We start from the raw sequence: 24,628 nt of genomic DNA on the forward strand, positions 1-24,628 counted from the left end.
TACTCCATTAAATGAAGTTATTTCCAATCACTACTTAATTACATTTGATTTAGTCCTGCCCTTGCCAACACACTACCAGATTAAAACAAAGACAATGCGACATCTAGATTGTAATTCTGCTTCAAAATTTATAGGTACTTTGAGTAAGTTGAGTGTAATTGTGGAAAACCATTTAGATCAGTTAACATCAAATGTAAACGTGGAAAACAATTTAGATCAGCTAACATCACATTATAATGAGACTTTGAGAGATGCTCTGGACGCAGTGGCTCCCCTTAAAACAAAAGTGATCAAAGCACATAGAAACTCTCCCTGGTTTAATGAAAAGACTCGAGCTCTTAAATTAGAGTGTCGAAAACTGGAGCGCAGATGGAGAACAACAAAGCTACATGTCTTTCAAATTGCATGGACAGAGAGTGTTAATAAATATAAAAAAGCCCTCTTTAAAGCTCGCTCAGAATACTATTCTACATTAATAGATAGCAATAATAAAAATACTCAGGTACTGTTTAGAACAGTGGCTAAATTAACAAATGGAAATTCAGATCAATAGTGCAAAATACCAACAGATATTAGCAGTACAGACTTTATGAACTTCTTCAATGAGAAAATTAAAAATATAAGATCCCAGATCTCTGCATCACAGTACAAATCAAATACTGGCTTAGCAGACCCTGCCTCACATTGCATTCAGCACTTTAGTAATTTTAATCCTGTAACTGAGCAGGAAGTCTTAACTCTAATTTCTAAAATGAAGCCCACTACTTGTTCCCTAGATCCAGTGCCAACAAAACTGTAAAAAGTGCAATGGATGTTCTTGCAGTGCCTATTCTAAACATTATCAGTAGTTCATTATTGCATGTCACAGTACCTGATGCACTAAAAGTGTCAGTCATTAAACCATTACTTAAAATGTCAGACCTAGACCCACACATACTAAATAATTATAGGCCTACAGTATTTCAAATCTACCATTTCTCTCTAAAATACTAGAAAAAGTAGTTGCCAGTCAGCTTCAGACACACCTTATGCATTACAATTTATTTGAGAAATTCCAGTCTGGTTTTCGCACTAGTCATAGTACAGAAACGGCACTAACACGGGTTGTAAACGACATTCTGATATCCTCTGATGAATGAAATTCCACTCTAATTATGTTGTTAGACTTAAGTGCAGCATTTGACACCATCGACCATTCTATTTTACTGCACAGGCTAGAAAATGATGTTGGGCTTACAGGCACCGTGCTCGCTTGGTTTAGTTCTTACTTATCAAAACGATTCCAATATGTACAGAAATGTGCTGACAGTACTCCATCATTATACACAGAAGTTCAATATGGTGTCCCGCAGGGCTCAGTACTGGGAAGTTTCTTCCATCTAAAAAATGTTAGGAAATTAAGGCACTTTCTAAATAAACAGGATTCTGAGAAATTAATGCATGCATTTATCTCTAGTAGGATTGGCTACTGCAATGCGGTTTTCACTGGATGTTCAAACTGTTCTCTATACAGCCTCCAGTTAATCCAAAATGCGGCTGCAAGAATTATTATAAGAACAAGAAAATACGAACACATAACTCCAGTTCTTAAATCCTTACACTGGCTACCGGTTAAGTTTAGGGCATTTCAAAATCCTCCTTTTAACATATAAAGCATTAAATGGCCAAGGTCCGACTTACTTGTCTGAACTTATCATGACTTACAAACCAGAGCGCACATTAAGATCTCAAGATGCCAGTCTGCTTATGGTTCCAAGGATTAATAAAATAACAATGGGAGGTCAAGCTTTTAGTTACAGGGCCCCTAAACTGTGGAATGGTCTGCCTGCTACTATAAGGGATGCCCTTTCAGTCTCAGCTTTTAAATCCCAGCTGAAGACTCACTACTTCAGTTTAGCACACCCTGACTAGAGCTGCTGATTAACTGTATAGACTGCATCTCTGTTGTTAGTCATTAGCACTAAAACATACTGTAATTAACATGATAGTTATAATTGGATACTAACCCTCACCTTTTCTGCTTCTCTTCTCGGTACTCAAATGTGGCACTTGGTGCCACGGCCCACCTGCCAAGTTGTTTTGCCTGCCTAAGGTAAAGTCATCCCTGATGGAGGATCGCAGGAATCGTGGGAAAGAGGGGTCCTTTCATCGGATTGGCTGGCCCAGCACTGTTTCACCCGTGGAATGGCCAAATGGGGGAGGCAGCTTGATGGATTACTTCTAAAAAAAACTTTTTATTTAATACTGTATTGAGGATTTGTTCTGTTCTGTGTATTGTATTGTATTGACCCCCCTTCTTTTGATACCCACTGCACGCCCAACCTACCTGGAAAGGGGTCTCTCTTTGAACTGCCTTTCCCAAGGTTTCTTCCATTTTTTCCTACAAGGTTTTTTTTTTTGGGAGTTTTTCCTTGTCTTCTTAGAGAGTCAAGGCTGGGAGGCTGTTAAGAGGCAGGGCCTGTTAAAGCCCATTGCGGCACTTCCTGTGTGATTTTGGGCTATACAAAAATAAACTATATTGTATTGTATTGTATTATATTGGGCAGGGCATATTAATAATTAACCTTTGCGATGTGTCATCTAGTAGATTGTATTCTGCATTTCATGTAGTAATAAAATGCATTGCATTTTTCATGCCAACAGATGGTGCATTGGAAACATTAGCACTGCTGCTAGAAACCCTACAGCACATGATGTATTCCTGCAGCAACAAATAAACTGAAACTCTAATTTAATAAAGGACATTTTTAAGTAGAAACAATCAATATACAGTATCTACATAATATAAGGCGATTTCTGTTTGTCCAGCAGTTACACTGAGATGGGCATATTTGACATTAACATTTGCCATATACCAGTTATTAGAATCTATTTTGTAATGGAGGTAATAAAATGCATTGCACTTTTAGCTTTTTCCTGCATGCTTCTTGTGAATATATGCACAAGTTTCAAATTGGTGAAGTCGAAAGTTGTTAAGTCAGCCATACGGAAATAAGAGGATAAAGTCAACAGCAGAAAACAGAATTTCTTCATTTTGTCAGAATATTATGATGGACTGATGGCCTTTCCAGGGTTGATTCCTGCCTTGCACCGAATGCTTCTAGGGTCAACTCAATCCCCTCAACCTCAAACTGGATTAAACAGGTTTTAGAAATGGGAAGATAGATAGAAGTTTGTTAGACTGCGATTCAGGAGTTACAGTACAGTATTCGTTCATCCTGATGTATTTTTGCACTTTTGCCTCCTTTTTTTATAATTATTGGAGTCCTGATTTAATTTCATGCAATCGCATCTTTACATGGCTGTAGGTGGCCTGGTGAAGCAGTAAATATGCGGAAGCTGCCTCACCCCTCCTGGGACCTGTGTGTGTTTCCTAGTCTGGGCACAATATGTGTGGTTTTTCTTCATATCTGGTACTGCAGTTTCTTTCCCTTCCTTTCTTCTCGTCAAGTCTAATTTAAGTCAATGTGGCTGTCGTTGTGTTTAAATAGTCTTTGTGGTATTTAGAGTCTGCAATGGGTTGGCACCCTGCCCGGGATTGGTTCCTGCCTTGCACCCTGTGTTGGCTGGGATTGGCTCCAGCAGACCCCCGTGACCCTGTGTTTCGGATTCAGCGGGTTGGAACATGGATGGATGGATGGTATTTAGAGTGGCTATGGCAGACTATGGTTGGTCTTAGGTTAAGCAGGGGTGTGGAAATCAATTTTTCTTCTACTAATCAAGTAAACTTAGAAAGTGCACTTATCCACCAGTTAAATTCACTTGCCCATAAACAAATAACAAAAGTGAAATATTAGTTTATTTTTTCTGATCTCTTCTATTGATACCAAAACTGCCTTCCATTTTAAAACTGAAAAAAGCTCTTTCAGGGAGTAGTATTTTGCCACCTTGCTCTAGAACATTATATAAAAGATTCCCCTATCATTTTAACTCACTAATAAGCAATGCCTTCATTATAGCTACACTAGTTCTGTTTCACATACTGTATTACAGTTACATAACACAACACTGTTCTGATTCATTTTCTGCCATGTTCTTCAGCTTTTGTCTTGCAACATCTTCTCCCCCAAGAATCTTTACCACCTCAGACAGCATGGGCTGAATGCTGTTCATTTCTGCTTGAGCTGAACTGCATGGTTCCTGGACTGATGGTCCTGCAGAAGTGGATGCTGGTGACTTTTCAGGTTTTATATGAGTGATGTGCCTGTTGCCAGATGACGCACGGTAATTCCTAATGACGTATTCAAAATTCCGCAAGATGGTACATTTCCAAAGAAGTAAATATTACCGATGTTGTCGGGAAAAAATAATCGCATCTAAGTGAAGATTTTTATAGATATTTCATAACATTTGGAAAAGGTTAGAATGTTTTCTTCTTTATTTTTAATAAACTGACAGAGCGAAACCAACTTGTTTTATATTAAAATTCTCTAGTCAAAAATGATCTATAGACAGCTCATGAAAATTGATGTTGTCACACAATAAATTTCTTAACTCCTCAATATATCACAACCTACGCGAAATTGCAAATTTCAGGAAAGATTAACTACCTAACAAGCTTTGTTATGTGGTGAAAACATTTGCATTGTAAGTAAAATTACTGCATTTTTATGTAGAAACAATTAATTTTATCAATAATATATGAAGTTATCGATTATAATGAAAAATCATCAGATTACATCGTAATGTCGGCATGAAAAAAAATGACCGCATCTCCAAGCGTGTAAATAGTAGGGTAAAATACTTATGTAAGACCGTAAGATTCATTTCCCTTTGAAAAATCAGCCGTCATTTTGTAAGCAATATTGAAGATCAATTTGAGACATGAAGAACATGCCTAAGTAGACTGTTTCTGCACGAAGTACGTACCCAGATGTTTAAAATTTGAAAGTAGTGGTAAAAATGTGCCCTGAACAGCACATATAATTATTTTTTCTCCAGAAAATTGCACTTGTCCGCGAACAACTGAAACCAGAAAAACACGCTGGTCTGATGGTCAATTTACCCGTGTCGGACGAGTCGGGTGTTGGATTTCCGCACCCCTGGGTTAAGCCAAAAAAGATTGTCATTTAACAGGCACAAGTTTGATTTACATAACACAGAGAACTCTTTACAAAAACCACAACTAATTTCTAAGGTCAGTGTTCTAATCCAAGTGATTAGCAAGGTAAGCTTTTCATTTTCTTTTGTTGCTTTATTTTTAGGCTTTCTGGTTTTTTTCCTTTTTGTGTTTTTGGAAAATTCAAAAGTTTGAACAGTTGGTACTGTTTCCCACCATCTTGTAGAGCACAAGTACAATGACGTCCTACATCTGCCCATGTGAATCACAATAGGAGTCATTGCTGACAACAACATGGTGGCACCAATGAAAATAACACATAAAACAGCAGCACCTCCCAATCAAGAAAAATGGGACTGCAGCGATGTATTAAAAAGTAATGACAACACAAAACAGCAATACAAAAGTGATCTACATTGAATCAAGCAATGCCAAAATGTGAAGTTGTCAAATAAAAACAACAATCACAAGCTGAATCATTTCCTCTGCTACAGGGCGATAAGGCAGGATTATTTCGATCATTTTTGCTCCTTTTCTGAGGTGAACATCTATAACCAGACACCCTTTCCTTGGGTCTTTCAGATCAGAGAATCTGTTTTTGTGGATTAAAGTTAAGTTTCTGTGTCTTGTTTAGATTTGTAATTTTACTTTGAACTGTTTCCGTTGCCACATTTGATTTATTGCAAGCATTGCTATTTTTCCTTCCTGTTGCTGGGAATTCCTGGCAGTTTGGGTGGGAGGGGAATTACAGACATTGCAACCCAAAAACAAACTGGTGCCGGGTTGAAAGGTCACTTGATGAGTCAATAAACTATCCAAATTCACAGATAAAACTCTACATGCCTTTCTGCTAAAATGCTTACTCTTTCTGGGTACATTTGGTTACAACCCCGTTCTTGAATATGTGGACTTTGCATTTTGTTGTTGATGCTTGTGATTTCCAGGCTACATCCTGAACAGATCATTTCTCCTGGTCAATCTCACTGAAATCACTCTCCTTACTGAAAACAGAATCCTGGGATTCCGAGAGTGACTGACCCCTGGGCCTGAATGCTTTTGTCTCCAAGGTTTGGCTAGTTGCTGACTATTACCGATTACAAAATTGCATACTGTAAGAGATCAGCATCGGCACAGACAGACACGGACTCTCGATGTACAAAAACATGCATTATTATTATTATTATTATTATTATTATACACCACACACAATATCATGCACAAACCACAAACCCAGTCCTTTTCTCTACTTTTCAGCCATCTCTACTCCTCCTCGTAAGCTCCGTCCTCTTCCACCCGACTCTGGCTCCTTGAGTGGTGGCTGCAGGCTCCTCTTATAGCCCACCCGGAAGTGCTTCAGGTGGTAATTAGCCTAATTAGGCTGCACTTCCGGGTGTGGCTGCATCACAGCCCAAACAGGCTTGTTAAGTTGTTCTGCTCCCCCTGGTGGTGGCCACGGAGCCCAAAAGGCATGAGCTCTGGTGTTCCACGATTGTGGCCCCTATACCACACACAGGGGCTGCTCTCTTGCGCCCAGGGAAAGATAGTGCTCCTCTCCCGGTCCGTCCTTCTTCCAGACATCCCGGTGGGGCAAGATCCCTGGTCGTCTGCCACAATACCTAAGCTGCCGTGATACAATAAAAACAAATATGTTGTTCATTTGTTTTTCTTTTTATCATTGTTATTTTTTTCATCTATTCATAAACTATTTGTTTGTGACATTACCATTTTGGAATAGACTGCTATGCTGCTATGTGTCACTGGGGCCACGGTCTACATGTACGCATGTGACTTCATGGTGGCCATTTTCAAGAGGAAGAGCTTCAAGCTCAAAAAGCAGCAGAAGTTTATTTCTCATTAAGGAAAGTCTCTGGTACAAGAAAAGTAGTTTTATGAGTAATGTTGTTTGAAGGTTTTTTGGTTTTGACTGTACAGGGCAGAGAGTGTCATGAACCAGGAGTCCCAAAGCACATAAATCACAATCAGTTTCAAAAGCGCATCCAAAAGTGCATACGAGAGGGGGATATAACCGTCAAACACCAGCTAGTAAAAAGGGCAAGAACTGAATCTTTATAAAACAAAAGATTTCATTCTTCACAACAAGTATTCCAATCACTCTGAAGCCATCGAAATGCCTGAGAACACAAAGGCAGCCCAAGAGATCAAGGTCCCATTAAAGAAATCCAGTACAAGACCAAAAATAGGTCAAAAATCCAGAAATTCACAAAAGTACCAAAAAAGATACAAGTAAACTCACCACTTCTAGCCACATTTAAATGGAGTTTCTAGGAACTGTGGAAGACTGCCCCACTACAAAATCCAAAGAATCATCAAAATACAGAGCAACAGGTCAAAAAATCTGGAAAATCACTAAGCACAAGCACAGCAAAACACAAGAACTCATCACTTGTAAGTATAAGGAACTGTGGGAGGTTCCTGGTGGTGACTGGCAGATGGCCCCGCCTCTTGGGGAACCACCCATAACACAAATGGGACATAATAAAGGCAGCTTAAATACATAGACAGAACCAAAAATAAAGAACGATGCACATAAACAACATAGAATAAAGAATCAAAAATTAACAAAAGAGACATAAAACATGAATTTGATTTCTAACCAGGGGAGGAACTTTGGCTGAAACATGACAGAGAGAAAGAGCCAAAAGATGAAAAACAAAATGAAGTCTCAAATAAGCTAGGGACAGAAGAAGGAAATTAGAATTTCCTTAATAACATAGTCGAGAGAGAGAGAGAGACAGAGGGAGGCTGGGAGCATGCACTGATAGCAGAGACAAGGACCAAAGATCACAGTCAGAAAAGAAACGCACAGAAAATCATTACAGGAAAAAAACACTAAGAAAGGGGAACACTTGAGATATTTTTACTGCTTATCCAGAAACTTGGACAATTCACTGAGACTAAATGGTCTAAATGGCGTCACTGTAATTTAATATTGTCTGCCTGTAGCTTTCCTCTGGAAATCTGTTCTTATGCCATGATGACCGGAATACAAAACGACCACTAGAAAATCAAACATCGAATGGTCAGCACAAACGAAAATAATATGAGGTAAATGTATTATTTTAGAAGCAAAAGTCAGTCAGTCATTTTCCAACCCGCTATATCCTAACTCAGGGTCACGGGGGTAATGCTGGAGCCAATCCCAGATAATACACGGCGCAAGGCAGGAACAAATCCCGGGCAGGGTGCCAGCCCACTGCAGTAGAAGAAAAAGTAATAATTATAAATAAATTCTTATTGCGAACTTCCAGAAAACAAGGAATACAGAAAAAAAAAAAAATTCTGAATTTTCTTAACTAAAGTTACTAACAGTTCAAATTCTTGACATTGATGTAAATCTGTAATGACCATGACTACCCCAGGCCCTTTTTTGACTTGATAAGCAGCCTAGCCTGGCCCAGACTACTTTGTCTTTGCTCTACTTTGCTCACATTCTTCTTTTATGGAAAGACCTAAAGAGTTGCCACCTACTGTAAGTCTGCAAGAAGGTTTGAGCAGCAGGGACATGCAGGCTACAGTGGCTCAAGTTTTTGCCCCTTTGAATCTTTTGTTTCTTGTAGGAGAACATGGCCAACCAAACAGCCAATGTATTTATTTTTTCACCATTTGACATATTTATTATGGATCTACTATTAAAACTTCATCGATCTTTTTTCAAGCACAAGTGCCCACTACCTGTTAATTGTAAAAGATGGAAAGAAAAGCAGTAATAAGCAATGTAGGCCACGACATCTATGGAAGTTGTGTTAAACATTTTCAAATGGTCACAGTGAAAAGAGTGATTACTTTGTGTTTAAGAAAGACTATTTTTATTTAGCTATTCTAAGTTTGCAAATTGACAAACTTGTCACTTTATTCTCTAAATCTTAGCTAGCTAGATTTAGACAGAGCTTCGTGGGCCTGACTGTGCTCGACCGTGATCAGGCTTTTGGTTGGGTTCAGGTCAGTTTTCAGGTACGACTTTGTTCTCAGACTGGGTTTGAGTTTGTTTTCTAATAAATGAAAATTAATTAGGATCAGTTTATATTTTAAATGTATTTTTATTAGAGGAAATTCATACAGTAACTAAATTTGGGTGCTCACTCCCTCAATCTCCCCTTACTTGTATGTGGATCATAAAAGAATTACTGACCCCAGTGAAAGTGTCATACCAGAGAGGGCATTGTGATTTATGTATAAATTCAACACCAGGTGATAATTTCTAGTAGCTTCATGTATATTTGTCTCACAACTAACAGTTTTTTGGGGGAAAAAAAATTGATATAACGTGTTGTCATGTGATCTGTTGTCCTTACGGTGGAAAGAGATTGCATTTAATTGAGTGCTTGTAATTAGATAATAATTCTTTGATATGCTGACAAGAAAAGGTATGTGAATCCTTTAGGAATAACCACATTTATGTATAAATGTGTCTTAAAATGTGGTCTGAACTTCAACTAAACTGCGATAATGAACAAACACAATATATTTTAACATAAAAATTGTCATATCATTGTTGTACATATTAAATACATCATTCAGACATTCACAGTTTAGGTTAAAAAAAGTAAGTGAACCCTTAGGCCAATGAGTTAACAAAACTGGAGTCCAGCCAATGATACGAGATTGGAGGTGTGGCTTAGAGATATTCTGACCGATAAAAAAGACTCATATATTTAGAATCTGCTATTCATAAGAGGCATCTGCTGATGTGAAGCATGCCTTGCCAAAAAAGAGATCCTAGAAGATCTATGATCAAGAATGATTTGCATAAAGCTCGAAAGGGTTGCAAGTCATTTCAAAGAGTTTGGAGTCCGCAATTAGACAAATTGTGTATAAATGGAAATGATTTAGTACTGTGGCTACTCTGCTAAGTAGTGGGTGCACAGCCAAGATGACTTGAAAGGCACAACACAGAATGCTCAGTGAGGTAATAAAGAACACTACAGTAACAGTTAAAGGCTTGAAAGAATCATGGGAACTGTTGAACACCTCTGCTCATGAGTCTACCATACACAAAACATTGAACAGGTATGATGTCAATGGCAGGACACAAAGGAGGAATCCACTGCTCTCCAAAAAAAGTTTGCCAAAAACCACCTTTGCACTCCACAATGTTATTGAGAAATGTTTTGTGGATCAATGAAACTAAAGCTGAATGTTTCAGGAAGAGTAGGCAACAGAACATATGCTGTAAAAACGACACCGCATACCAACATGAAAACTTCATCCCAGTGGTGAAGTACAGTACAAGGAGCATCATGATTTGGGGCGGCTTTGCTGCCTTGTGGCGTGCACAGCCTGCCATCTTGGAGGGGAAAATGAATTCCCAAGTTTATCAAAGTATCCCACAGGATAATGTCAGGGTGGCTGTGCACCAGCTGAAGGTCAGTAGAAGTTGCATGATGCAGCAGGACGATGAATCTAAACATCAAAGTAAGTCTACCACAGAACAGCTTCAAAACACCCAATGGTGATGCTGTGGAATGACCTCGAGACCCCTTCATGCCAGACATCTTAAGAATATGGCTGATCTAAAACCGTTCTGTTAGGAAGAATGGTCCAAAATACCTCCTAAACGTAATACAAGTCTGAGTCACAGCTACTGGAAGTGCTTGTGAGAGGTTATTGCTGTCGAAGGAGGTTCGACCCGTTATTAACAGTTGTCATTAGCAGAAGCATATTGTGTTTGTCAGTACCTGTGACTTAGAGGAAGATCAGTTCACATTTTATGACCAGTTAATGCAGAAAGTCAGATAATTTCAATTGATTAATGCAACTGTAAGCTCTGAACTTATGTCATGATGTGTTATATCAGGAAAATAAAGTATAGCTGGTATAATATCTTGTCTGCCAATCAAATATCATCAGCAATTATGGACTATCGTTCTTTGCCAGGGTTGTGAAAATTATAGTACCCTTTCTAGTTACATCCAGACATTCTGTTAACTTAAAAACATGGAAATACAAGCAGGCGCTGATTCTGTCCACCATACTCTTAATACAACAAATTCTGCCCAGGAAGATGGCATTCTCTCCATTTGAGCCACCACTGACCAAAAAGACTCTGCTCGTCACTGGGAATGCTCCGACACATAAAAATGAAAAGGACATTTTAATTAACATCATAATTGGAGCAACTTCACTCAAAAAAAATGTTAATTCTGTTTGTTTTGTTAAAATGAGATCTTGTACCAGCTGTACAGATATTATATACACAAACATTACTTTTTTGTGTTCTAAAATACTGCAGTACTGCAAATAATTTATATATATTATTTAGATATTTTCTATTTCTCAAGCTTAACCCTTTTTTTTTTCCAGCATGTGGTCCAAGGAGTTGAAATCCATTTAAGGCTGCAGTGGGAGGTTATGAAGTGCACCTTTACCTTGGGCCGATTTTGAATTGCCTTATGATTTCCTCTTTCTTTATTTGTAAAGATAACATGCTAGAATTACAATATACAGGAAATGCCTGTAAACAGAACAATGAGGCTTCACTAAAAGGAAATTACTAAGATATGTTTCTCAGGAATCTCCCTCTGCATCCCCTGTTGTACAAAAGGTGACTATGAAATGGTGTGTTACCAATAAGCAAATCACCCTCATGAAGGGGAGCCCCTAATGATTCCCAGCAAAATTCAAAAATGTATAACAAAGGCCTAAAATCTCCTGGTTGATAAGATGAATGAGTGTGACTCGGACCCTTAGAGTCAAGGAATAGGAAAACAACACCGGACTTTCTCAATTTTGGCTTAATTTTACAAAGCTGTGGATGTCAGTACACAGAATGCTTATTAAATAATTGAATGGTCAGGAGGAAAGGGTTCAATGCAACTGTGACTTTGGACCCCCAAGAACTTGATTACCTTATAGAGGAAAAATTTTTGGTTCCCAAGAGTCCCATCCAGATGAAGGACCCAGAAAGAACCGTTAGATGTGTAACAGGCTCCATACAGTAAATAGCAATGACTAGATGGTCACAGATTTTTGAAATACGAATGGGTTGCTGATTTTAGAAGGACTCTTGCTGCATGCAATCCCACAGACTACGTCCAGGTTTTTTTAATCTGTTAGTGTCCTACTAGGTAGGGCACTAAAAATTTCCGTCTTTTTCTACATATTAGGAAGTTTTTAAAAGAATACAGAAACAACTTCATATGCAAAGAACCTGTCCCAGAATGACATGGCGCTTTTGCCAAGCAAATGTTCAACAAGGAACCACACAACTCAGTAAAGAACCACAAAATGCCATTAAAGAACCAGCATTTTTAAAAGTGTACTGTGTGTTGGTTTGATGAATGTGTGCCTTGGCTACCTTGCATGTGTTTGTTTGAACTTGCAGTATTGTGCTGAAGTTCTCTTTGATCTTGTCTCTTGTTACATATATATATATATATATTATAAAAAGAAATCCTGTCCCCTGTCCTGATACTCTACGATACGTGATCTTTCTCGGAAGATAATTTAAAGACACACGAGACGAAAGAGACCTGCCACAGTGCGTCTCACGGAAACATAGAACGAAAGTCTTGCTAGACACACCCTACTTACAAGCAATATCAAAAAAAGTAAATCAGTAGTGTAAAGGCAGTCATGCAGCACACACAGCTCCAGGGCTCTCAGTGCATATAAAGTGTATAAGGTCAATACGGTAGAAATGAAATGAATAGGGTAGAAATGAAACGTCGACGATTAAATGAAGAAGAAAGAAAAGCAAGGAGAAAAGAGACACAAATGCGTTGGACAGAAAAAAGAGCAAAAAAGAATAATCGAGGTGCAAATTCAGAAAATAAGGAAAGTAATTATCAGCCCGGAACAAGTGGAACTGAAAAAAAAGCACGTCCAATCCGGCTCATAATTAAATGACAGTGAGTAAAAGACAAAGGAGAACTTCATAGAGATGTTTACAAACGTTGGCGCTAAACACATGCAGAGCAGGTTAGAGACTATGAAACCAGGGAAATTAGAAAGGCTCAAAAAAAAAAAAACGTTGGCGCTATACACATGTGGAGAAAGTTAAAGGATAAGAAAGTAGGAAAATTAGAAAATATAAAAAAGTAAAGATCGCAGTAGCGCAAACAAACAAACTGCCTCATTTAACTATGCACCAGTCTAACTTTGGTTTTTGCACAATAATCACTACACTATTGCACCTTAACACCTAATTCTACTTTATTCACATAATTTTACTTATTTATTATGTTCTACTATACTGTTATCTTTCAATCTATGACTTTTTGTTAATCTAACTGATATTCTTCTAACTTTGCACAGTTTTTGATAAGCAGATCAGGATGCATTTCACTGCGTGTTGTCCTGTATAACTATGCATGTGACAAATAAAGAATCTTGAGAATTTCAAAAACGGAGTTTACCGCACATGCATTTATTGGTTACTTTGTTAGTGTATATATATTTATCTGACTGCTTATTTAAAAACCTAAATTTACCCCAGGAGTCAAAAACGTTCTGTCTAGCCCTTGTACAAAAACTTAGACAAAAGCTGGGGTATCACCTTGGTAACCCCATGTACTTTTGGAACTGTGAGAGGAAAATAGCACGACTTTACAGACAGGAGTCCAATGCAGAACTCTACTTACTTTGTTACTTTGTAAAAAAAAATTATTAACTGCTGATGATGTAGATTGTTTTGTCTGTGCTGAAATTCCAAACAGAGAAACTTATCCTGACCTCATTAAAAAGATTCAGCATATTGGGACTCGCAAGATTACAAATATTGTTTTTAAAGAAGTTCTGAAATAAAAGTGAAACTAATGAAATAGCAACAATTCAAAGAAAAAAACAATCTTAAAAGTGTGTATCCGGAAAAACCAAATACGAGGGTTGGCGAGCGAAGTGTGCCGGTGGCGAAGCCCCCTAGTATATATATATATATATATATATATATATATATAGACACATCTCTTGAAACTCCTGCACACATCTTCAGTGATGTTTACCTGGGGTCATCAGGTGTTTTGGGTCTTTCACTATCACACACCTACACCCAGGTGACCCAGCTATAGCTGACCAGGCCATTTGCTTCCTCACATTGGGCCACCTCTCCTGATCCAGAACCTTCTCAAAGCCCTTTCTGTAATATTCTTCATGGCTCTTCTCTTCCTTCCTTTCTCAGCTGATGCCAAGAGTACTGAAGGCTCTATCAAGTGACTGTCAAGCAGAACTCCAGCTCATCATCAAATGGCATACGCCTTGTCTTTCAGCCTTGTCTATGGCAGTCCAGTTCAAGATCTTTTCATGAGCCTCCGCCAGTCGGTTCTCTCATGGGACTGTCAGCTCCAAAATAATGATGTTCTTCATTGTTTCTGTGATGAAGAGGATGGCTGGCCTCATGGAAGCTGAGGTGATGTGCCATGGAAATACCAGCCTTCTCTCCACATCCACAGGCATTAAAGAAATAGCATAATCCATGTGTCAGTACAGTGTAATGTCAGAGACGATGATTTAAAATGTCTCTCATCTCATCTTTTGGCAGTTGTATCTTTTGGCTAAAAATACTGCGTATGCTCACAAGCTGACATTTCCAGTGAAACATTCCATGTGACAGCTCAATGGGATTTTGCTACTTCACAAAAGAATCAAGTCTCATAAACTTCCCTTTGAAAATATTATGTCATGATGTGCTGAACGTGCTCATAATTTCATTTTTTTTTTACTGGAACTGAAAGCAAGGAAGAGCTCTTCAGAGTTTTCAGTTGCTTCTGTTCAGAGATGTTCTGCCTGAAAAATTCATCAGCCATGGAAATTCCTCCCAAGACTGCACCCTCAGGAATGAATACTAGTAGTTCCTGTCCAGCAGCAGATAGATGCTGTTGTGCAGAAATTTAAAAAGTTGTAAACATAGTTGAGAGGTTAAATTCACTAAAGTGTTTCTCACAGCAAATCTGCGGACTTGCCAGTAACTTTGTTTGTTGAATATTTTACTGAAAATTTACTGTGTGGCCGGATTTGATAAACTTTTTTATTTTTCCCAACTCCCCATGATGCTTTGCAACGCCAGTGTAACATCACAGAGCTGTGGTAGCCAATGTTGGATGGGACAGACCCTAACTATATAAACTGATCCTAGTAGTTAATAACATTCTTCTTCCAGTATGGATTTAATAAGAACTATTTTACTGGTACGCTAAAATTTTGCTGAAAACTTCTATCCATCCATTATCCAACCTGCTATATCCTAACTACAGGGTCACGGGGGTCTGCAGGAGCCAATCCCAGCCAGTACAGGGCGCAAGGCAGAAACAAATCCCCAGGCAGGGCGCCAACCCACCACAGGGCACACACACACACACACCCACCACACACTAGGGACAATTTAGGATCGCCAATGCACCTAACCTGCATGTCTTTGGACTGTGGGAGGAACCCGGAGCACCCGGAGGAATCCCACGCAGACATGGGGAGAACATGCAAACTCCACGCAGGGAGGACCTGGGAAGAGAACTAGCTGAAAACTTGTAAATACATTTATATACAAAATGCACACGCAGAAGGAAACTAGCAAACTAGTCAGTGTATTAGTGTTGTAATGTCTTTTTGTATGGACTTGTATGTGACTTGTGTGCAATAATGAGTGTATCCTATAGATGGTATTACCCAGAGTGCCTTGCAGTTGAAGCAAAAATAAAGGAGTGAAGAATCCAGGGGATTCTGGGAATATTCATGTTTAGTTTAATTTTATTAAACTAAACAAATTTTTTAACAATATTTGTTGTTATTTCTGTTGTTCATTTTTATTATTTTGTGACATCACTACACTGCTATGTGGTTTGTTGTTTTACTAAAGTCCCATTATGGCACATTATGCAACTTTTCCATCAATGTTCAGTTCAATCTTAGCGAGACAGGGGGCATTCAATGGCACACTCCATGAAGCCGGTCGCCTGTTGTGACATACCCAGCAACTGCAACTAGTACACGACTTGCCCAATCAAACCAGTTTGATTTTGTCTTTAGTCGCAGGGACGGCTCTGAGCACATGAGAGCTGACAACCAATGGATGCTCATCTGGAAGTACAGTGCATAGAATGTAACGATGAGGAATAAAGAACTCAAGTGTTTTGGACCTCACAAACAGAGGAGAGGCTCATCTGTCTGATGTCTCATGTTTTACATACCACGACTGAATGGAAAAAAGAAAAAAGGGCAGAGATTGTGTCTGAACTCACCATACATACCTGTTAACCCTTCACATAGCACCAGCACATCACAAAAAGGGGCAAACAGGATCATTCTGGTGTTGTGTTTCAACCAGCCCAACCTGCTGGGGTTAAAATGCTGTTTTTATTTCCTTTTTGTTCCTTTTTGATTCTTTTGTTTATTTTAATAGAGTGACTCATTTACTTTCTACGTATCTATGTGTTTACTGTTATATTCTGGGAGGTTTGTGGGTGATTCCCCAAGAGCACTATAAAGGCTGAGGAAAACCCACAGTCCCTTGCGGTTCATTGAATGTACTATGTGGGTGTTGAGCTCTCCTGTGGTTCTTTTGCTATTTTGATAATTACTGATTTTCCAACCTTTGGTAACCTTTTGCTCCGTGTCTTTGACATTGCTTTTTGGATTTCATATTTGGGATAGTGATTGCTATTTGGATTGCCTTCTTGATCTTTTGTGTTCTCCTTAGAGCTTATTTTGTTAAAGAGCATTTTTTGATAATAAATCTTTTTTATTTATAAAGATTCCATGTTTGCCTTTTTAGTAGCCAGGGTTTCACCGTTCACCGTCCCCCACCCTCAAAAGCATTTTGGAGGTTTTTCAAACTTCTGTCCTTAGGGACCCTCTAGTTTATAACAGTTGGCACTCATTTGCTAAACATGGATTTTCAGTCCTGTAAACTGACATGGTCTGGCAACAAGATCAGCAATGGCAGTCGTCAAATCTGACATACCCAGTGACTACAAGTTGCATAATGTGACATCAGCTTAAGGGAGCTGCCATTTTGTAGTTTGCTTTTCATAGGCACCTTATTGTGTATTACAGCAAAGTCCACTGCTACTCCCACAGGCCAACAACACACACTGCGCTTGATATCATCCTGCTGCTGCTACAAAAGGTGCTGGTGGGACAAATAAGCCCAGACCTTGCAAAAGACTTGTTCTGGGGTACTTAAAACAAATGAATTACTTACGGATTTGTTTGGATTTGGCTGCATTTTGGGACTTTTGGATTCAGGTTAATAGTTTCTTCATATCGCCATTGTTTTAACCTCTGCCTCTTACCTGACTATTATTTCCTGATTCACCCTTACTTTAAATGGTAAATCTCTGCCACTCAATTTATTTTCAAGTCTGTCTGGACACACAACAGTCCAACATGAATAAAATGCAATTTTATAATTTTATATTGAAGTTCATTATACAATGAATGAACTAATTATATTAAAAACAGACATCATCTAATCCCACTCACTATGTTGATTTCCCTTCAAACACACAATTACCAGAATGTTACAAGCAAAACCTCAAATCCTCACTCTAACAGATTCTAAGTATTTTCAGCAGTCATGTGAGTAAACACTAAAGTTACAGGAAGACAGCAGCACCCCCGCAGTGGAAGCAGCAGGGTGTCAGTGGCTTTAAAGCTCACCAGGTCACCACCCAGCATGTGGGAACCGCAAGTGCTGCCGAGGCAGTAATAGCTGGATAAACTGCAAACCTCAGCCATTAAAGGTCATGTTACACTTGACATAATATTCTAAAACCTGCTTAATCCAGTTTGGGATTGCAGGGGGCTACAGCCTAAACTAGAAACATCAGGAACAAGATGGAAACCATCCGCAGATGGGACACCAATCTACAGTATCACAATGTGTATTCATGCATATACCCACTATGCCAATTTAGGACCATCAGCAAACCACATATGCACTGCTTTAGCTTGTGGGAAGAAAATCAGCATGCCCTGCAAATGCAGATATGGGGAGATGATCCAAAGTCCACACAGATAATCAATTAGTCCATTGTTCAAGCCTAAATCACGGGTTCTGTGAGGCGGCAGCGTCAAATACTGCTCTGCTTAAAAGATGCAACACTAAACATTTTCTTCCTGGTCACAGATGTTTTCATTTTGATTAGTGCAACCTGCCCGCACTAGCCTTAGACAAACAAAACTGGACTCATTGTGAGTGGAGGGACCACCGAGACCTTGTCATGGATGAATGTGCATATTCTGAAAGGACACATCCACAAAACGAAATGCAAGGATTCTCAGTTCAAAATCCTTTGTTATTAATGATGATTTTAACTGCCCATCTAATAGAGAGCCTTTATGTAAGTATTTATCTATAGTATTCACGTGTATTTGGGGGGGGGGGGGGGTACAGTAAGCAGTGGGTTCTGGCTGATTCTACACCTGATTATTATCCACATGAAGTTTTCACATTCTATGCATTTCTGTTTGGGTGTCCCACCAGGTACTCCAGGGCCTCCACATCACCAAAGACATGACGTCTGGCTCAAATGGCAATTCAGTCTTAGCCCTGTGTGTTTGTGATGGTGGGTGTTGGTATGAATGGGGTTTGTGAAGGACTGGCACCCTGTTTAGGATCTGATCCCTGCCCTGTGCCAAGTTCTGCTGGAATAGGCAGGACACGCTACTGTGGCTAATGTATACATATATATATATATATATATATATATATATATATATATATATATATATATATATATATATATATATATATATATATATAGTGGCATATGGCTGGGGCCCTTGCCCAACCAGGACACCTATATAGTGGAAACCAGGGGAGAGAGAGCATATTCAGGAGATTACCTCCCCCAGAATGCTAGAGGGCATCCCCCAACCCCCACAACAACCTGCATTGCAGCAGTGTTTCAGACTCCCACAGAGCTCCTGGGGAGTTGGACTTTGTAACAGCCCTGCTGGGTTCCATGGGTGCTGCCAGGGGGCGTTGCAGGAATGGCTGAGCCCTGTGTGGTAACACCTGGAAGTGCGGCTGGAAGAACGTTATTGAGCACCTGGAGCACTTCTCGGTGCCCTTCAAAAGGAGCCAGCAGCCACTACTCCGGGAGCCAGGGTTGGGAGGAGGTGAACAAAGCTTGCTGGAGGAGGAGTGGAGGCGAAGAGAGAGAGAGAACAGGAAGGAAAGAAAGAGTTTTGTAGTGTGGTTAGTGCTGTGAACTGTGCAGGATGGAAACGGGGGAAGGCGTTTCCCATATATACACATATATATACACACACACACACATATATTATATATATATATATATACATATATATTATGGCAGACGACCAGGGATCTTGCCCCACCGGGACGCCTGGAGAAGGGAAGGACCGGGCAAGGGGCAAAATCTTCCCCGGGGTGCAAGAGGGCAGCCCCCCTGAATTACATCAGGGCCACGGATTTGGAGCTTGGAAGCTCAACCCCGTTGGGGTCCGTGGCCACTGCCAGGGGGTGCCTGGACAATCCCAGAGCCCTGGAGAGCCATTCAGAGAGCCGTAATCAGAAGGAAGAAGACAGAGCTTGTGAGAGAAGAAGTGAGGGTGACAGAAAAGAACAAAGAGAAAGGAGAGGACTGTGTGCTGATTTGTGCAGTGTTTGGAGCTGTGTACAGGAGGCAGCAATAATCGTGTGTGTTTTGGGACATCTGGTGTCTGTCTGTCTGTGTTCGGGGCTGAATCTCCACTATATATATATATATACAGTATATATATATAGCAAAATCACCAATGTTCTATTGATTCTTAAATTGCAAAAGTAACCCTTACAAATGAACATGGAAAGAATGGACCCATAAATAAAATTAAACTGTTAATTTACCACAGGGATTTTACAGTATATAACCACATACTGTATATGTTTTTAGGGACCATCTTATTGGTTCTCAGAAAGAACACTTTATTTATTCATAAGATCTATTGGAGTGCGGCAAACAAGCTCTCCGTTCTCCTTTCACCACCTTAACTAGACCAAGTTTTTGCTAAGTTTAAACGTATAGACAGATAACAGAGACAGCTAAAAAGTATTAAATCATCCTATGGACTGGAAAGTTACCAGGAAAATTAGAAAGTTAAAGTACATAACTTACACATGGCGAAGCTATGCCGTGTTTTGGATGAGGCTAAAGGAATTCTTTATTGTATATTACTAATATAAAACACACAAAAAACAAAAGACAATTTCCTTCACACAGACAAACACCGTCTATCTAAGTAATCATGCTGCACAGTCTGATGGCTTCTGGAGACCACTGATTGTGTTCCCTGCAGCGTTGCAGAAGGGACGGCCTTGTGCTAAATGTGCTTGGCAGGTGGTCTGGGTTGCCATGCAGAGGCTGTGACACGTTCTTCATGATCTTTCTATTGCTGTCTCCACAGACTCAAGACTGGTCCTAAGAACAGAAGTTGATTAACTTGTTCACACCTTCTGTTTATCCCAGCATGTCACTGCATACAAAATGCACACCGGCAACTCTGGTCTGATCAAACCTATTCAGAAATGTTCTGTCCACACAGAAGGGCCTGATCAATGACTCTAGTTGACCACTGCCTTTTACTTGAATGGCTTCAGTATTTGCAGCACAGGCCTGATTTCAGTCCAGAAACCCCTCCTTGTCTCAACTTTGCTGCCAAATAGAGATGTGAGTGTCACACCATCTGAAGTCCTGCACCAGCTCCTTGTTTTGGTGATGATGATCTGCTGTACCTCTCATGACAATTTCCCACCCAGCCTGTGTAATATACTCCTCCTGTCCACCATTTATACACCCCATGGTTGCAGAGTGGTCTGGCTAGGAGGTCTATTTTATGTGCTCACTTCTTTCTCTTAAGAAGCATAAGTTACAAAGCAGGAACCAACAAACCAACCACGACATTACAGGGCACCAGAAAGAAGAAACAGCAAGCAACCATCCAGTGACACAGAAACATTTATATTATGGAAATCTAATGACCACAATTCTCTCCAAAATTGGTTTGACCAGATTCAATGTTTTAATCAACAGATTTGCTTCTGTTATTGCTCCTCACCATAAAATGTGTCATGGTGGTCAGTATTTCTTATTATAGTTACATGCTTATCCTTATTTAAATATTTATACTGGAAACACACGTGATTATTCATCAAAACCAGCGTTATAATGTTGGTTATGGGGAAACCCAGCAGCCACAGACTTTAACTGTCCTTGAATTTCATCTTTAGTTAGCTGTCTCATTTCTACAGCAGATAGACTATGTGGCCTTGTGCATTAAATTCTGACCTGAGAATCTCCAGGCTCAGTTCTGTGTCTGTCACTTTGCACAAGTCACTACACCTCCAGTTCTATGACAGCCTCGTACATCAACTTGGGGCTTTGGAGTGATGAGAAATTAAAAAAAAGAAGGCACTATATAAAATAAAGATTCTGAGCCCTTGTTTCACTAAGAAATTTACTCCCATAAAGGCATCCAAATATCTCTGATAAACATGCAAGTCACAAAAAGCTGATTATTTGTGCAAATGACGATAAGTGAGAAGTATCCAATTCAGCAGTTTTCTCCCAGTATTAATTAGCAGAAAAGCCTTGATGAGCATTGATATAAAATAAATTATGTAGAATTTTAACAAGCCAGGTTAGCGCTTGTAAGTTATATTTGTTTAAAGAGCCAACATCCATCCATCCATTATCCAACCCGCTATATCCTAACTACAGGGTCACGGGGGTCTGCTGGAGCCAATCCCAGCCAGCACAGGGTGCAAGGCAGGAAACAAACCCTGGGCAGGGCGCCAGCCCACCGCAGAAGAGCCAACATACACTTGCAAAATTGTTTTGAAGAGTTGAAGAGTATTTCTGTATTAACATAAAAATGGTTTTATGAAGATATAAATTTTATTTTCAATATCTGATTAGGATTTTGGTTAAAATGAGAATCTTTAGTCACTGTGGGAATTAAAAGGTGCCAACCTGTGCTAGAACAGTATGTCCTGTGCATTCCATCATTAAAAATAAAGGAGCCCAAGTGGCTCTTCAGAGCGATGCCATTGGGGAGCCACTTATGGTTTGCAACCAAACATCCACCTGGACGCTCCAGAAAAGACCCCTCATTTAGATCCCTAACAAGTTCACTAAATAGGCATGGATAAATGATAACAGATTTGTGAAATACCGGGGCTCTTGCTGCTCAAAGTAACACAGGCTAAGTTCAGGTTTTCTTGATGTGTTTTATCCTGCTAGGTAGTCTACTATACAGGGTCATGCATGTGTGTCTGAGGATCGCTTTTCGGGCTCATCAGAGGTATGTAACACCACTTCAGGACAAAGTGGGTGTGCTGTCGCTATCAGTATCATCTCCTTTTTCCTCCACAATACCGAGAAGGGGCAACTGCCCCTGACCCTTCCAGTTTGAACCCTAAATATCCGGGGCATCCGATTTGGAATTGAATAGAATGCAGGATGGGGCTCCTCCCAGGTCAGACCCATTCAACCAAGGGCAAGACAGGATGGCTAAGCCCTTTTCTGCACCATTGCATGCCTATTTTATTTGTCCTTCCCATTTAAATTAAACGGAGTTACCAAGTTGGCGCCCGGACATTTCATTTGGACTCACTCCTTGCTTCACTCGACCACAACTGCAAAGATTTCTGTTTTGACCTTTTTAAAAGTACAGGGGAACCAATTACATACTCAAAGAACCCTTTCTGAATTTAAATAGTTCTTTGTCAAGCAACGACGAGGAACCACACAAGCTAGTAAAGGGTCATTAAAGAACGTTATTTTTTAAACTGTACAGTAATCAGATCCTGCTGATGGCTTGTGCTGTACATAACACTATAACAGCAAAACAAACGTCTCGTTTTGACAAATATAAACTGATTGATTTACACATTTAGAAACTGTTATTGTTAAGGTTGTCTCGTGTGTTCGACGTGTCTTCGTGTGGTGTTTTCATGATCTACCCGGGCAGGCACTATATCGATTTGCTCGATTTGCGCTGATGGGACGGTGCGGTGCTGACTCCCAAAAAAAAAATAGCAGTTCTGAAAATTTCTGCTCAGACGTAAGATTGGTTAGTTTTCTGCTGTTTATGAATGGAATAATTTGTGTTTATCATTTGGCCAGTGTCGTTATCGTTCTGTGTTATCTGTTTGAAAGCTGATCGGTGTGCGGTGCTTAAAGTTCCCTGAGCGGTGGGTTCCTGCTAGTCTCTACTCCAAGGACGCCCTGCTGTCACGTAGTGTCAAGTGGGATTTAGATGATGATGTTCTACCCGTGTCTACGTGGGGCTCTCCGGGTTCAAAGGCTTCTGTCCACGTCGCAGTGACGTACATTTTATGTGGAACAACCACGCCAGCCCAGCACTCCACGATGGAGGACGCCACAGACGTAAACTTGACGATCGATCTTCGTTTAACTTTCGCTGCTCTGAGGCTGAAAGTGAATGAGCGAAGCCGGCCTTTACTGGGCACCCGCTGCAGTTCCAAATGTTTAGAAAATGTACGTGGTGCTCCGTACGAAAGAAAACTCGGACCAAGTGGGCTTCTGACTGCGAGGGCTCGTTTCATTGTAGCCCCGCTACATTAAGACGGAACCCTGACCGATGACTTATTCATTCATTCATTTTCCTACTTCGAGATTGTCAAGGCGAGTCCGCGCTGAAAAAGTGAACTGACTCGCATAACGTTTCTGTAATATGTTAATACTGCTACTACCACCTCTTTTTCTTGTAATAATGCTACTACTACTACTACTACAAATAATAATAATAATAATAATAATAATAATAATGCTGTGAGACGCACCCACGTGCTCACCTGAGGCCGCTCCGACGCGCACTGGTCCTGCATGGATGCCTGCTGCCCACATGAAGCTACTCACGACTCCGCTTTCTGTTCCATTCCTGTCAGACAGTTCTGCCTTTCAAGCTGTTTTTAGCGTTGATGTAAATCAAACCTGTTAACTTCCCCAAAACACAGCTTCATGACTAAGGGATTCCCAGCATTTTCAGCGCAAGGGTATTCACTACTTCCCGACTAAGTGAACTTTATTCAGATCCGTTCAAGAACATTTTCAGAGATCGTTGGATCACTGAATCAACCGGGCTATTCGCAGTGTATACTCAACAGTGCCGTCTAATTTAAGAGACAGATGTCAAAACTATTAGAAATCTAAGGCAGAAAAAAAGGAAATTAAACGGCCATAGAATTTGTACAGTATAAAAAGTAAGGCTTGCCTACCGTCAAATTGGTTCTACGTTTTTCTCCCAGAAGACCCAAGAACAACTCGGGTCGCGATCAATGCAGGTTCCCACTTCCCATGCGATGCTGTCGGGGTATGCTCCAGCCCTGACAAATGGAATTGATTAAGCGGGTTCCAAAAGGTTGTATACATAAAAAGACGGATAACAGATAGATGGATGGGTTTTATTAAACGCCGGTATTCCGTCGCACAACTGCCACGTGTGCGCACACCTGTGTTCGGTGGCTTATTCCATCAAATCATTTCTTACATGGTGGCAGTTCAGCGTTTAAATAAACTTCACGTCTGCTGCAGTTGTTCAAATAAAAGCCTCATTGTTAGGACAATAACAAGGAGTTTCTGAGTCATT

General features: G+C 40.0%; 1 protein-coding gene across 3 annotated transcripts in view; it reads right to left on the bottom strand.

The window, feature by feature from the left end:
• The window catches only part of LOC114654407 (butyrophilin subfamily 2 member A1-like), a 59,857-nt gene extending 35,892 nt beyond the window's left edge, over nucleotides 1-23,965 (bottom strand). For 2 of the 3 annotated variants that reach the window (XM_028804948.2, XM_028804945.2), the window contains exon 1: nucleotides 23,823-23,965. In XM_028804948.2, the coding sequence (XP_028660781.1) occupies nucleotides 23,823-23,886 (64 nt within the window). In that variant the 5' untranslated portion in view covers nucleotides 23,887-23,965. The remainder of the gene's footprint in view (nucleotides 1-23,822) is intronic. The other variant, XM_028804949.2, reaches the window with a different exon arrangement.
• Nucleotides 23,966-24,628: the final 663 nt, after the last annotated feature.

The sequence above is a fragment of the Erpetoichthys calabaricus genome, chromosome 7 (genome assembly GCF_900747795.2).
Source record: "Erpetoichthys calabaricus chromosome 7, fErpCal1.3, whole genome shotgun sequence".
Lineage (NCBI taxonomy): Eukaryota > Metazoa > Chordata > Cladistia > Polypteriformes > Polypteridae > Erpetoichthys > Erpetoichthys calabaricus.